Raw genomic sequence first — 15,514 nt, 5'->3', positions numbered from 1 at the left:
GGTGGCTGGACACAGCCTGAGGGCCCTGACTTAGCAGTTGGACACTTACTCCTCTTAGCACTGACCCTCTAGGCTCAGGGTAGATCATGAGAAAATGGAAGCTGTCCCAGGGTGGCCAGAGTGACCCTTCAAGTGACCACACCCAGCAGTCTCCATGATACGGAGTCATGTACTTGGAACTCTGAATACAGCTATGGTCTCCACTGGATACTTCCAGTGAGGTGGCATCTGGAGCTCTGGGCAGGCTCCGTCCCAAACTGCTGCCCTTCAGGACGTCACCTTCTGGGTCAGAATTCAGGCTGTGGCTGTGGGACAGGAGGGCGGTCACTGGTCCTGATAAGCAGTATGGGGGCAGGCCCAAGCTGTAACCTCAGGCACAGTCAGGCAGGGAAGGTGATGGGTGTGTGCATGTGTATGTGGGTGCATATGTGTGTATGTATACGTTGTGCCTACGTATGTGTCTGAGTGTGTGTGCATTGCCTGTACATGTGAGTGTGTGCACACACGTGTGTATGTGGGTACATATGTGTATGTAGTATATAGATGTGTATTATATATACATTGTGCATGTGTGTGTCTGAGTATGTGCACACATGTGTGTATGTGGGTGCATACATGTGTATGTAGTATATGTGTACATTGTGTGTATGTATGTGCCTGAGTGTGTGCATTGCCTGTATGTGTGCGCACAGACGTGTATATGTGGGTGCATATGTGTGTATGTAGTATATGTGGACATTGTGTGTATGTATGTGTCTGAGTGTGTGCATTGCCTGTATGTGTGTGCACAGATGTGTGTATGTGGGTGCATATGTGTATGTAGTATATGTGTACATTGTGTGTATGTATGTGTCTGAGTATGTGCATTGCCTGTATGTGTGTGCACAGACGTGTGCATGTGGGTGCATATGTGTATGTAGTATATATATATATATTATATATATATACACTGTGCATGTGTGTATCTGAGTGTGTGCACACATATGTGTATGTGGGTGCATACGTGTGTATGTAGTACATGTGTACATTGTGTCTATGTATGTGTTTGAGTGTGTGCATTGCCTGTATGTGTGTGCACAGACGTGTGTATGTGGCTGCATATGTGTGTACGTAGTATATGTGTACATTGTGCATATGTATGTCTGAGTGTGTGCATGTTACCTGTATGTATGTATGTGAATGTGAGGGTGGATGTATACGTGTGTATGTAGTATACATGTGTGATGTGCATACATACATGTCTGAGTGTGTGCATTGCACGCATTGAGCATGTGTATGTGTGACTGTGTGCATCCCCTATATGTATGTGAGTGTGTGCATATGGATGCGTGCATGTGTGGATACACACGCGTGTATGTGGGACGTGTGCTGGGGGAGGGGCCAGGAAAAGGGCAAAGATTTTGTCCTCTCCTCTTCCTTGCCTTTGTCTGTCTCAGGCCTGGAGACAAAGGGCCACACGCAGTCCATTTCCCTTTCCTTCTGGCCTGTGAATCCAAACTTGGCCTCCTTGGGCTGACCTGATCTGCCCCCCTCCCAGCCCCTTCTGCATAGCCGGACTGCCCGAGCCTGGCCCAGGAACAAGGCGCAGCAGACGGGAAGTCTGAAAGGCCCAATGCCTGCCTCCAGTTTCTCAGCAGGCCGCCGGAGCGGGCCGGCCACTTACCCTGCAGTTTCCGCCTGTGGAATCGAGGAGACCCCAGGAAGCTGTTTTTGATGGAATTGAGCCGCGTCCTCCAGGGCATCCCTCCGATGCTGGGGCTGGACGGTGGGGTGGGGTTGGGCGTGCCTGCCGGGCTCTCCTTTGGCGTGTGGACGGGCGTTCCCTTGGGGGTAGGGAGGGGGCTGCCCCTTGGAGAGGGGTGAGGGGTCACCTGTATGATGGGGATAGATTTGGTGCTCGGGTCAGTACTAGCAGGGAGCAGCCTGATGGGGGACAAGGGGTGCAGGTGGCCGGCCGGCCCGGCCAGCTGGGGGCCGAGTCGGGCTGGGCCAGCGGGGCCAGGAGGGGGCGGGGCCGGGGCCGGGACGGAGCCGATGGTGCTGGCGGGGAGCGGGTTGGACTTCGTGGACTGCAGAGGTTTGTCCGTCACTTTGCCCTTGGATGGTAAGGTCTGTGTCTTTGGGTTGGGTTGCATCACTGCCTTTGGTTGGAGGGCGGGTCCGGGCCGTGAGGTGTCCCTACGAGCTTCGGGGTCCAAGGACATTTGGGGACGGGGGAGAAAGGGGAGCTCAGGGGGCTGGGGAGGGATGAAAAATTTTCTGATAGGCTACAACAGACAGAGGAAGATTGAGAGAGGGAAGGAGGCAAAGAAGAGAGGAGAGAGAGAGAGAGAGAGAGATCGAGAAAGAGCCCGAGACAGAGAGGCAAGCGTGCGAGAGAGAGAGGGCGAGAGCGAGAGAGAGAGAGGGGGGGGGGGGGGAGAGGAAAAAAAGAAAAAGAGAGAGTGCGCGCAAGAGCGAGCAGGGGAGTGTCCGTGCACAGGAAGAACGGTGAGACGTACCCACACGCACCCACATGCACCCCAACGCAGGCAGATGAAGAAAGAAAAATCAGGGCACGATCCCCACGAGGCTCAAGGGCCCCATGAGGAGGGAAGCACAGGTGATGGGTGGGGGGATTGCAAAGAAAAAAAAAAACGAACAAACGAACAAACACACGTAGGCACGTACAAAAAAAACAACAACAACAACACACACACACACACACACACAAAGAGAACATGCAGTTAGCAAAGAAGGCGGTAGCAGCAACAGCAGTAACAGCCACGTGTTGCCCCAGGCCTCGGCCACCTCAGCCACCCAGCCAAGCCACACACAGGGCAAAGCAAAAAAAATCCATGAGTCCAGCATGGGGGGGGGGGCATCCAACCAGGAAATAGGAAGAGAAAGCCTCTGACTGAGGGCCCTGCCTTTGGCCCTGCCCCTGGCCCTGCCCACCCTTCACTCTGGAGAGTGGCTGAAGAGAAGCTTTCTCCCGGGCACTGACCCTCCCAGGCAGGACTGGGCAGGAGCGCTCCCTGACCCAATCCAAACAAACTTGGCCAGGCCATCCGAAGTCTCAGAGAGAGGACCACGGAGTTACCCCAGCTGTCCTGCCCCATGCCACCCACTTGCTTGGGAGGACCTGGGAGCTGGAGTTCCCAGCTGGGAACCATGTGCCATCCCTGTGGGGATTCCGAGAAGTGGATGGGTTCCTGAAGGATCTGGGAGACCTTGGTAATCTTCCTGGGCTCTGGTTTCTTTCTGCTGGCCTTGGGCCCTGGTGTGGGCCTCCCACAGCCTCTCTCTCTGGTAGGAGCTTGGGGGAAGGAGAGCCTATGCTGCCTGCCTGTGAGGGACGAGTGAGGGCTGTGGGGAGGTCAAGAAAAACCGGCCAGATTTAGAGAAGGCATGGAGAGGGACTATTGCTGCCTCTCGCCGGGCTCTGGACTCTGGGAAAAATGCTGGCTCCAGTCAATGGACCTGGGCCTGAATTCTGGTTCTGCCATTTACTCCACCTCGACCTTCGCAGGCCTCAGTTTCCTCCTCTGGAACATTAGGCGGTTGGACCAGAAGATGGTGAACGTTCTTTCTGATCTGAACCCTGGATGGCAGGATTATCCCCAGACCCAGCACCAAGCTGCAACCTCACTGAATGAAGACTCCTTCTCTCTAGCAAAGGCCATGGACATGGGAAGGTCCTGGCCTGCCCCGCCCGGCCCCTGCCTCTGGCCACGGGACCCACAGCTTTGGGGATTCAGCTGTGGATGCTGACTTCCGATGGGCCAGAAGAGACCCTGTCAGGGCCGACCTAACATCTGTCAGGTCAAGGAGCCCGTCACCATCTCCTAGAAATGGAACCTCAGAAGAACTTGGCCACTGCCATCACTCCCGTCCAACCCCCTGGAGGACCTGGGCCCAGGACTTGGGGCCGGAGGTCCCAGGTCAGAACTACCATGGGCCAACCACTGCCAATGGGCAGGTTCTCTAGACCTTGACCCACAGCCCCTTGGGGGGCTCACGTGCAGGGAAAGGAGGTTGTTCTACCTACACACCTGTTGCTTCCCCAAGTGGACATTAGCCTGTTCAGGACAGATGCTACCCTGGGCCCTGTTGCTTCCGGACCATCTGGGAAGAGGAGGCCTGTGCGCTAAGCTAGCAAGCAGGTCCTATTGGCTACAGCATTCTGCTGGACCAGCAGTCTCTGCGTGTGTGAGCACATGTGTGTATGCATGTGCACACGTGTGCTATGGGACCATGTACATGTGAATGGGTGTGCACACGCGTGCACATGTGTGGATGGAGGACTATAATGTTTAGTCACCCTTTTGCTTCTCTGCTCCGCATTGACTTCCCAGAGCCCATCCCACCTGGGTACCAGGACTTCCTAACTCTGCAGTACCCTTGACCTGTCCCACCTAGAGAAGGCCCAGAGAACTTTCTGCTCACTGAAAGTGGTCAAAACAAGCCACAAAATGGAATGAAAGCCATGCCCCACAGGCCACGGGCCAGGCTGCAGCAGATCTTTGGGGTCCGGAGGACAGGGCAGGAAGGTGCCCACAGACGCTCACTGTGGTGTGATCCAGGAAGGGACACTTACCCTCGGACTGCTAAGAGGGCTGGTGGAGAGACCCGATGATGCGCCGCTGATTGACCGGGACCTGGGGAAACACAAGCAAGAGGGAGTCCTCAGGGCAGGCAGGCAGGACCAGGGCAGCCCCTGAGTCCCTGCTGATCCTGGCGCCCCTTCTCCCACCTCCAATGCCCTTCCTGGTCATCGGGCCCAAGCTGTTTCACCAGCTGGGCAGTGCCCAAGCCAAGGAGTCCCTATGGCTCCAGAACCACTTTCTGCTGTCCCAAAGCTTAACACCGCAAACTGCCTTGTTCCACCACTGCCCAGGGCACTCCCAGGCGCTCCCTATCAACTACGTGCTCTGGTCCCAGGAGACAGTGAGCCAAGAGTCTGGGCAGGAAGCAGCCTCCCCAGGGAGGTAGGCCCAAAACACAGCACTCCCTAGGGGGGGCTGTGCCTGCTGCCTGCCCTCTGTCCATCCCAGTACCCAGTGCAGGCTCCCTCTCCACTTTCCACGTCTATGGCATGTCCTTACTCGCAGGGTCATTGGGCCCCCAAGGCTGGATTCCACCAGGAATGTGGAGGCAGGGCATAATGAGGAGGGAGCAGATTCTTACCTCCTGCTGAGCTATGCTTGCTTGTTGAATTGAATTGAATTGAACAGGCCAAGAAAGATGGTTCAGAGAAAGGACCTTGTGGCCCAGAATTTTACAGGAGAACTCAGTCCAGAAGAGATAGGGTGCTCCCCAGAATGGAATTCCGAAGGCACGGAGAGAGAACAACTCTGATGAAGAGGAAAAGACAGAGTCGCACAGAGCCCGATGTGGCTGCCCAGGAGGCCACCTCCCTGGATTTTAAAGAAGCGCATACAGCGGGTCAGGAAAAATAAAGACCTGGCCCAGAAGACGCAGTCCTGTAAGAATCATGTCGAGAGGGATGACAAGGGAACCTGAGTACCGCAAGAGGGCAGCTATTTGTTTTAGTGTTAGGAAGCACAGAGAGAGCCCTCCAGCATAAAGGAATGAATTAGGAGGTCAACTGGTGAGGATGAGGAAGTCATGGGCCTCAGCGGATCTTCCAGAGGGTGTGTGGAGGGGCAAAGGGTAACAAGACTGGAAAGGAAAGAATGGGGTGGGAAGGGCTTTGAATGCCAAACGGCATTCTGGAGGTGAGAGAAAGCCATTGGAGGTCACTGAAGGTGGGGGTGGGGGAGATAAGGTGAAGGGGCAGGAATTTCACTTGAGGAAAATCACTTTGGAAGAGATTTGGGGAAGGAAGCCCAATTAGAAGCCTATGGTAATGGCAAGAGGGATACCTGAGAGACATCTCGTTCTGGTAGAAAGGACAGGAATTGGCAGCAGATTGGGCATGTGGTATGAGAGTGAAGAGTTAAGGACAACCCTGAGGTTGAGGGCCTGGGGGCCCGGGAACCTGGGAGGATGGGGGTGCCCTCCACAGTAGTGAGAAGGAAAGGTCTGGGGGGAAAGAGGACACGTTCTGTTTTGGACATGCTGAGTTTAAGATATCTATGGGATGTCCAGCAGGAAATGTCTGATGGACAGTTGAAAATGAAAGACTGGAGGTCAGGAGAAAAACTCAGGCTGGGTAGATAGACCTGGAAATCAGCTTCATAGAAGTGATAATCAAATGCATGGGAGGTGATAAGATCAGTAGTTGAGATAGAAGGAGAAGAGAAGAGGGCCCAGGACAAAACCCTGGGGGTACCCACAGTTAGTGAGCATGACCTGAAAATCCAGCAAAGGAAATGGAGAAGGGGCAGTCTGAGAGGTAGGAGGAAAGCCAGGAGAAAGCAGTCTCTCAAAAACCCAAAGAAAAGAAGGTGTCCAGGAGAAGGTGACCAGCAGCGTGGGAGGCTTCAGAGAGGTCAAGTAGGATGAAATGGGGAGGGGAGTTGCTTGGGCTCCCTGTTATCTCATGCAGGGTGCTTCTCAAACTTTATAGCACTATAGAAATCCTAGCTATGATGACGTGACGATGATGGCATTGACAGATGTATCTTGGATAAAGGCATAGATGTCTCAGAGATGTCTGTGCAATTGGACAGAGGATGCATAGCTTGAAGGAAGGAGCTCTAACAGACTGGATGACAGTAAGGGACCAAGAGACAGATGGGTTGCTGCTTCAGGACTGAACATAACACGGTGGAAAGTACCCGGGATACAAGTACAGCCAGGTACGCTGGAAGAGGCGTGGCTTTGAAAAAGATCTGCGGGTTTTAGTAGCTCTAATGAGCCCCAGAGTGTCCCAGGGGAGTCCAAAAGCTCCTGGGCTCTTGGCCTACATTTAGAGGTGTCGTTTTGCAGGGGAGGGAGACGATGGTTTCCCCACCCTCTGTCCTGGTCAGTCCACTCCATTTGGAGGGCTGGGGTCTCTTCTAGGTGTTGCCTTTTGGGAATGCCTTTGCTAAGCTGGAGAGTGGGGTTTTCTCAGGTCAGCGGGACCATAAGAGATGTTGCGGAGAGACTGGCCTTTTCTGTTTGGCCCCATATGTCAGGACTAGGAGCAAAGGTGGGGATGTAGGAACAGAATCAATTCAAAGAGTCAGAGAGGCTGGATGGTGTCAGGAAAAACTTCCTAACAGTGAAAGCAGAAGAGGCTGCTTCAGGAGGTGATGAGAGGCTGGGGAACTCTTTGTCAGAATGTTGTGGGATGTGTGCGTGCATGTGTGTGCATGTATGTATGTGCGTGCATGTGTGTGTGCACATGCGCGTACGCCTTGGAAGTCTCTTCCGGCTGGGAGATTCTGTAATGATGTGGCCTACCCCAAAGGGTGGAAAAGCAGGGTAGCTATTTTCTGGCCCTTCCCGAGAACTTGGCTGGGGAGCCATGGGCTTGGGGGTAATGTAGACCTCGGCAGCCACCGCAGAAGCTTTGAACTCTCTAGGAGGCCTTCCCATTCCTCCAGCCACAAGAGCACTTGTCTCTCTGGGGTAAGTCTTCAGAGATCTCCCTGACCTAACCCCAACCCTGGCCTGCCAGGCATGGCCTCCTGCTGCTGCATGGCCTTGCTTGGGTGCCTAGGGCTCTTTCCCTTTTCCTCAGCACTATTCTTTGCCCACAAGGAGCTGGACTCCTCAGTCACTCCTAGGAGTTCCTGTTGATGTCAGGACTCCTCCATCAGAGTACCTTCTTGACCCCTGTGGACAGCACAGCCAGAGAGGGGATGTGTTCCCATTACATCTCCCCTCTGGAATAGTCCTGCTTGACCCAGGAGATAGGGACAGTGAGGACAATCTCTTACCATTATGGCTGAGGCAGGCTCATTCTTGCCCCTCCCCAACCCCAGGGAAACCCCGTGGCCCACTGGAGCCCAAATGGGACATTACCTGGGCCAGGTTTCCCCTTGTTGCCCAGCCCTGCCATGTCCTCTCCCCTTCTCTGTCCCCTCCACAACATACTCTGATAGAACAAGGCCCTTAGTCCTAAACCAGCCCTCTAGCATCTAGGCTTCATCTGTCGGTCAAAGGGCATGTGGCTTGGGGGTATGGGGGTGGGAGGAGGGTGAGAGGGCACCAGATGAGGGGGAAAGAAGCAAGAAGCATGTGTGCTTTCAGGCCTGGCCCAAGGGCCAGGAGAGGTCATGGGGGTGGTTCAACGCCCACCATGGAGGGAGACTTGCCTTTACCTACCTTCTACCCCCATGGACACTAGGGAAGCTAAGTCTGGGAGTGGGGACGGGAGACCTAGAACTCATGGGAGCAGTGTCTCTTATCTGCTGCGGGCACAGCCCCAGTCCTCAGGCTGGAAATCAGCACCCAGGAGCTGGAGGACAGCTCCCCTTCCGTTCCTGCATAGCCTCTGCATCCTGCAACTTTCTTCAATTTGGAAGACCCCGGGTCTATTCCCCGCCCTACCCCCACCCCCAGCAGAAGTTCCCACCAAAGAAAGATCTCCCACCAATCTGAACCCCAATGGCGCCGAGGGCACCTGCTGACTGGCCCTGGGGCCCCAACAGAGGAAGAATCCAAATTGCTTACCCCAGTGCACTGGCCATCCTTGGAGGAAGGAAACAAGAAAGGAAGGGGGAGAGAAAGAAAGGGGCCCCGAGCAGCCACAAGGGAGGAAGAGGACGAAAAGCACAGTGAAAGAGTGGACAGAGACTCATAGGGTCTCCTTGCCCCGGGGACAACGCATCCCAGCACAAACCCTCGGACCCATCCAAGCTTCCAGGAGAGACCGGGGGGCCTTCTCCCCCTAGCCCAGCTCCTTGGGCCTCTCTCACAGGTGCTCTAATTAGGAAGGGGCCTCATTTTACAGATGAGGAAACTGAGACCAGGGAGTGGTTTGCCCACAGTCACACAGCTAATAAACATCAGGGGTGAAATTGGAACCTAAATCCTCTGAAGGAGCCAGAGCTCTTTCACCTTTGGGGGACCTGAGTGCCTCGCACTGTGCCTGGCACTCTGCAGGGACCTAATAAATGGTCATTGATTGGTGGATTACTGAGGATGAGGCTGCCTTCTCTCACCAGCTCAGCTCAGCTTGTCTTGGAGGTGGGTGGCGCACTGGGTATGTCCCTTCAGAGACAAAAGTTTCAGGGCCATTCAGCCCGCCCAGCAGCAGGGGGAGCTGGGCTGGGCATGGACAACAGTCCATAGGAGGGGGCGCTCTAGAGACACACATAGGTGCTCTGTTTCCCCAAGGATCTTCCCTGTAACCCCAAGGCCTATTCCCTCCCCACTGCCCTGGCCCTTAGCCGGTGATGCTCTCACACCCATTGCCTGGAATCGGGGTCATAGCTAATTGGCTTCCAGTCTTGGCTCGCTCGCTGACTTCAGGGCCATGGCAAGGGGAAGGCAGGAAGGGAGATGTTGGCAATTTGGAGCAGGAAGTCTAGGGCCCTGACCAGGGCCACAGGCTCTACAGAGGAGCTGCGGGCTGGGGTACAGCCTCTGACGAGCTAGCCCATCCTGAGCTCCTGTGGAAGTGCCTCCAGGCTCTTACTGGCTGGCTACACTGGCAGCTGTGGAGTCTCAAGGGGACACTGAATAGCTAGGTCTCAGCTGAGGCCTAGGGTCTCCCTGCTCGGCCCTGATATATAAATGAAACTGAAGTGGATGGATCTTCAAATTCCAAATAAGAAGGAAATGGGTGGTGGGCAGGGGTGGGGACAGGGAGGAGGGAAGAAGGGAGGACTCAGCCCCAGGCCCCAGCCCAGAGCCCCCAGCCCTGGGCCAGGCTGGGCCCAGCCGTGCAGCACATTACCAAGTCACACCCTGTGTCCTGAGACAGGGCACTGCAGAGCTATGCACCCTGCCCCAGGACGGGAGAACAACAGTACCTGGGGAGGGGGATATGAGGAAAGGGTGAGGAAGGGAGAGAAGAGGAGTGAGGGGAGAGAGAAAGCCACTGCCCATTGGGAAAGGTGACAGAGAGACAACCTCAGCTACCAAGACAACCAAGGGCACCTGCGGGGAGGGGGGCTCGACCCTTAAAGATGCAGTTGGCCTTTAACCCACAAAGCACAGGTCCCAGTGAGGACTGCTGGGACTCAGCAGCCCCAGCAGGACAGGCAGGCTGGCATGGATCCATCCCCCTGCTCTTGTCTGTCCTGGGCTCTGTTCGCTCAAGACTGGAGGACAGAAGGGAGCTGCCAGGAATATCTGGGACCCCCAAGAGCCCTCACCTGCCTCCTCCCTCCAGAGCTCAGGGCCTGTCACATCAGGGTTTAGAGACGGGTCTTGGCTGTATCCTGGGGAACTAGCTATCCTGTAAGGGCCCCCAGTGTTGACTTTTGGGGTTCAGTGGGGTGCTTACTCTCAGCCTTCTAGTTCTTCCTCAGAGACTTCTACATGTAACTGTTCTTCTGCCAAGAAAGGCAGGAAGGGGAGGGCTTGGGGCCCAGGGCCCAGGCAGTAATGCTGAGGAGTGTTCTAGGTACCACCTGCAGTAACACTGAGGTGTGTTCTAGGTGCCACCTGCGGTAGCACTGAGGAGCGTTCTAGGTACCACCTGCAGGGCTCTCTGAGGCACAGCCCCCAGCAAGGTAAGGCTCATGCTTCTGTATGAGGATGAATGTGCACACGTGTGGAAGCATGTATGAGGACACATGTGCCCATGTGTGTGTGGCTATGCTGAGTATGTGTGCATGGAGACCCAAATCAGAACCTTGGCATCTCGGGTTGGAAGGGCCTTGGAGGCCTCTAGTTCTAGGCCAGACCTGGCCAGACTCCCTTCTCTTCCCTCCATCCCTGACTAGAGGCCATCTGGCCTCTTCCTGAAGGCTGCCAGGCCCGGCTCTCAGTGTGAACAGATGTCATCAGCGGGCATAGGTTTATTGGGTGGGCACCCCCACAGGCCCTCTGAGTTCAGGCTCAGACTCCCAGGCTCACTGCCAGAGCTGCAAGGAACCCTCTGAGGCCACGCATCCGACCCTCTCATCTCACCAATGCCCCAGCTGAGGTCCAGAGAGGTAAGTGACCACGGCCACATGGCCACAGGGTAAGGAAGCAATGGAAATGGGTCCAGAGCCGGGTCCTCTGCCTACGCACCCAGGGCAGTGCCATGTGCATGCTGACTTCCTGATGGCGGCCCTGCCCTTCGTGCCCCTGGCTGCCAGCCTGCCCACCCAGGCGGAGGTCACTCTGAGGCTGAGCTGAGCTTTCTCACCAGGGAAGTCATGCCCAGACCTCAGGGCGGCCCTGCTCGAGGCTTGTCCAGAGCCACTTTGCCCAGGGCTGCTGACCCCCGGGTCCCTGACAGCTGCTCTGCCCTGCATCTTTAAGGTTTCAGCAGTGAGGAGAGGGGAACAGGCATGGCAGGGTGTATACCTGTCTTCTTTGCTGAATTTGGGATGGGCTTCAGAGATATCCAGGCTTTTACTGAACAGGGCTTTACTATGGCAGGAACAAAGTGAGAAAACAGAGTTACTGAGATGGCCCGGGGCCAGTGGACGCGCCCCTGGCCCAACCCGGCCCTGGCCTCAGTGGGAACATGGCCATTCAAGGTAGGGGCTCAGGTCCCCTCAAGCTGGAGTCTCAGGACTCCAAGGGGCCCCTCCCCAGACCTCCATGGAGGCTGAGGACTGGTGAGCGGCACAGGCAGGGCACCCTCCCAGCTAAATGGTGCCCCCTGTTGTGACTGCCAGCCCTGGACTGGGTGCCCACTCAGAGGCTAGGACATCCTAGCGGACTCTTGCCTGGCAGGTTCTGGCCGAGGAGCAGAAGGGAGCTGGCACAGGGGACCATGCTCACCTCCATTTGTGCTCCAAGCACCCGAGGTCCCTGAGTCTGGGAGAGGCCACTGCCTGGCCCTCAGAGTGTGGGCACCTCTGACTCTCAGGCATCTCAGGGCACCAGAGAACCCAGACAGGGCCTCCCTAGGAGGGAGGGGGCGTCTGTCACAGACTCTCTCCAGTCTCTTTCCAGCTACATTCATGACATTTCAGAGCTCTCCTTGGGGAGGGAACGAAGGGGCCCAGAGAGAGCCCAGGCTTCAGCACCCCAGCACCCCAGGCCTCTTGTTGAAATCTGGCTGCCTAGGAAGTGGACCGGCTGTCCCTGACAGCTTTGGGGCTGCCCTGAAGAAGCAGTGGGTGGGTGAGCACAAAGCGCCCTCTCCTCAGGCCTCCAGAGCCCCCTTCCTCACCGTAGGTCCCTCGTGTGGGTCTGGGGGCCCAAACGAGCCCCTGCGTGCCTACGATGCATCCCAAGGTGTCTGCAGCGAGCCCCTAATGTGTAGCCTGGCTGAGGCCACGCTGCACTGATGGGTGAGCTCAGTACTCTGTCATGGGGCCTGGCACGGCAGAAGCCTCATTTCCGGGGAGCCTGACTTTTTCTCCTAGCTGCTGCTGGTCCCTTTTCTTGGCTCAGCGGGGAACCCCAAGGGGGATCTGTAGGAAGCCTGGCTGGGCCTAAGGCAGCTCCCTTCTTCTCTCCCTGCGTCCCAGAGTCTCTGGGCCTTCTCCGTCACAAGGCTCCTCCCTTCCTGAGTCCTCACCTTGGTGGCTTTCTCTCTGCTAGAAGGAAGTGTGTGCATATGGGGGGCAGGCCTGGGGGAGGGGATACAGTTGGCCCTGAGGGAGAACCCTCCATCCCTGGAGAGATCAGTGTGACTTCCTGGGCCTGCCAGGCCAGACCTTCTGGACAGCCACGTCTGCTCCCTCCAAAGACGTGGCTTCCTTCACCCCAAACTGCCTAAGTCCGTAATGCCCAGCCTTGCCCAGCCCGGGCTAGGGGGCTCTATGGGATTAGCTCTATTTCCCTTCTCCTGGCCTCCCCTCATCGTCCACTGGCAACTCAGGACAGAGGCCCCAGAGCCATCCGAGGCCCTAGTCGGGACTCAAGCTTGGCCCCAGCTTCCTCTCTTCCCTCCCTTACCACCCTGGGCTGGAAGCGAGGCGTGGGCTGAAGTAGGTCACTGCCTCCAGGAAGGCCCAAGACAGCTTGGCCTTGTGGCTGGCTGTCTGGTAATCTCCCGCAGAAGCCAGGAGCCCGCTTTTCTCAGTCAGAGGTTCAGAGTGCTAGGCCTGCCCTAGGGGCAGGGGGGGGGCCCAGGGGGGCCACGCACTAAGCTGAGGAAGCAAAAGCTCAGCAAACAAACACCACCAGCCTCCCCCAGTGCTGCCCGGCCAAGGCCAGGCTCCTCGCAGCAGCCAGCCCAACCCCCACGCTGGGGCAAGGGGACAGCCCTGAGCCTGCTGAAGAGGGCAGCCTGGGGGAGGAAGTGGAGGGAAAGAAGGTGGGGACGGCCGGCGGGGGGAGATGCAGCTAGCACTTACCTCTGGCCATGCTGGGCCATCTCAATGGCTCGGCGGGCAGGGACCGGGGAGCCGCCATCCGTCACGCTGAGGACCTCCATGGACTTCCTCTCAGGCCTCCGCTTTCCATGTCTATTCAACATTGGGGAATCCACACGCTTCCTGGGGGGGTCTGGGGAGGGGTGACGGTAAGTCAGCCTTCCTTCCCCCGGGGCTCAGAATCCCCACACCCCTCAATGAGTAGGAGGGGAGAGGCTCAGCCTGGCCCGGCCAGGATGATTTTGGCTTTATCGTTGACACATATTTCCACCACCCAAATATTAGTGGGCACCTGGTGGCCACAGCCTGGGGACGATGGGCACCCACTGAAAACAGTGGGAGTTTGTAATACTGCCCTTTAGTGTTGGAATGGACCCTGGCAGGGGCCGCTCTGTGGGGCTCAGGCAGGGGTGCTGCCCACTACCTGCGTGTAGTGAGATCTTCGGAGGTGATGGGCAGAGGGGACCTGCCTGAGAAATGGGTCTGTATGGGAGACACTTAGCCATCAGAGAGGGCTGAGGAGGGAGGTGGGCACACTAGGTGGGGGGCACCTGTACCTATCTCATTCCGAGGGGGGAGGTCTTCATCCTCGTGGCTGGGATACCTTTCTTTCCGATCAAGAAGGAGAAAATAGATCATTTTTTCTTGATTTTCCCTGAAGAAAAGAAAAGAAGGGAATATGGAAAAAAAATAAAGCCAGGGAAGACATTTAGTGGCTCCTTTAAGGATGCTGTGACCTTGAATTCCCAGCTGGGGCTGGGAAGGAGGCTGAGCCTTAGCTCATGGGGAGCTGGGCCTCTACCCTCCCAGCCCCCCCAACCCGCTGCTTCCCCAGCCCTCCTGGCCCCCCTGGCTCTCCTGGCCTCCGGCCTTCAGCTCTTCTGGCCTTCCTGGCCCTCTTGGCCCCCCTGGCCTTCCCAGCCCCCTGGTCCTCAGCCCTCCCAGCCCCCTTGCCCTCAGCCCTCCCAACCCTCCCGGCCCTCCTGGCCCTCAGTCTTCCTGGCTACCCCAGCCCTCCTCGCCTTCAGCCCTCCTGACCCTCCTGGCATCCCCTGGCCATCCTGGCACCCTGGTCCTCAACCCTCCTGGACCTCAGCCCACTGGGGACAGGACAGGCTCTAAGAACTGTAGCACAGGCTCAGTGGCCCCAGCCTTGGCTCACGACTCAGGAAGCCTGCCTCTCATCCCTTTTCTTTGCTTCGTCTCTGTTTTCTCCACTAGACTAAGACATTCAATTCGGTTAAAAACACTTATTAATCACCTGATGTATGCAGAGCCCTGTGCTGGCCATGACAGGGAAGGGAACAAGCATTTACTAGGTGCCTACTACGTGTCAGGCACTTACTTGTCTTCTTTGCTTTGCAATTTTTATCTTTCACAACAATCCGGTGAAGTAAGTGCTATTATTACCCTCATTGTACAGTTGAGGAAACTGAAGCAGACAAGAGTTCAGTGACTGGTCCAGAGTCATCCAGCTGGTAATGACGCCAGGTCTTCATGACACCAGGCCCAGCACCACCAGCTGCCTCCTTTACAGGGGAGATGCAAAGCTTAAAAGGAAATCTTATTTCTCTCTCATAGAGCTCTTGGTCATTATCAAGCCAGGGGATCCAGGAAGGCTTCCAGGAGGAGAAAGCATTTACATTGGGCTTTAAAGGAGGAGAAGTTGCTGGCCATCCAGCTGCTGGAGAGCATGACGGAAAGCTGGAGACATAGGGAAGCTGGGGCCAGATTTTGTAAGACTGAATGATGGGCTAAGGGCTTCGAACTTGGCCCAGAGGACAGAGGAAGCTACTGCAGGGTTTTCAGCACTAAGACAAGATCTATGCAGTAGGAAAGGGAACATGGCTCAGGCAGCACATGTGGACTGGACAGGAGAGTGCAGAGGATGGCAGCGGTCCAGGTGGATGGTGATGTGGGTCTGGCCCAGGGCACTGGCCTTTGGAATGAGGTAGAGAGAATGGATGCAAGAGAAAGTTCAGAGGCAGAACTGACAAGACGACTGAGAGTGGGGAGACCCCGGGGGGCCTGGCCCCTTTGCCAGGTTCTTGGGTTGTCCATTCTCCCATCCTAAGATGAAGAAGCTCAGTCCTTCCACTCTCTTCCTGTCAGAGTTAGATCTTAGCTGTGGTTGGTCCTAGAGCCAACATGCCCAAAGGAGCTCAGGATGTTCTCTCCCAAGCGGCTCCTCTTTCCAATGTCTC

The 15,514-nt window shown here is 56.3% G+C and overlaps 1 protein-coding gene across 3 annotated transcripts in view; it reads right to left on the bottom strand.

Moving 5' to 3' along the window:
- BRSK2 (BR serine/threonine kinase 2) overlaps positions 1–15,514 on the bottom strand; it is a 167,617-nt gene that overhangs the window by 23,611 nt on the left and 128,492 nt on the right. For all 3 annotated transcript variants that reach the window (XM_027860212.1, XM_027860213.1, XM_027860214.1), the window contains exons 11-14: positions 13,868–13,965; positions 13,293–13,443; positions 4,580–4,640; positions 1,664–1,871 (exon numbers count right to left, since the gene is read on the bottom strand). In XM_027860212.1, the coding sequence (XP_027716013.1) occupies positions 1,664–1,871; positions 4,580–4,640; positions 13,293–13,443; positions 13,868–13,965 (518 nt within the window). The remainder of the gene's footprint in view (positions 1–1,663; positions 1,872–4,579; positions 4,641–13,292; positions 13,444–13,867; positions 13,966–15,514) is intronic.

This window comes from Vombatus ursinus, unplaced genomic scaffold, assembly GCF_900497805.2.
Source record: "Vombatus ursinus unplaced genomic scaffold, bare-nosed wombat genome assembly UNPS02014176.1, whole genome shotgun sequence".
Lineage (NCBI taxonomy): Eukaryota > Metazoa > Chordata > Mammalia > Diprotodontia > Vombatidae > Vombatus > Vombatus ursinus.
The sequence above is the reverse complement of the archived record's forward strand: the minus strand, read 5'-3'. Positions and strand labels throughout refer to the sequence as shown.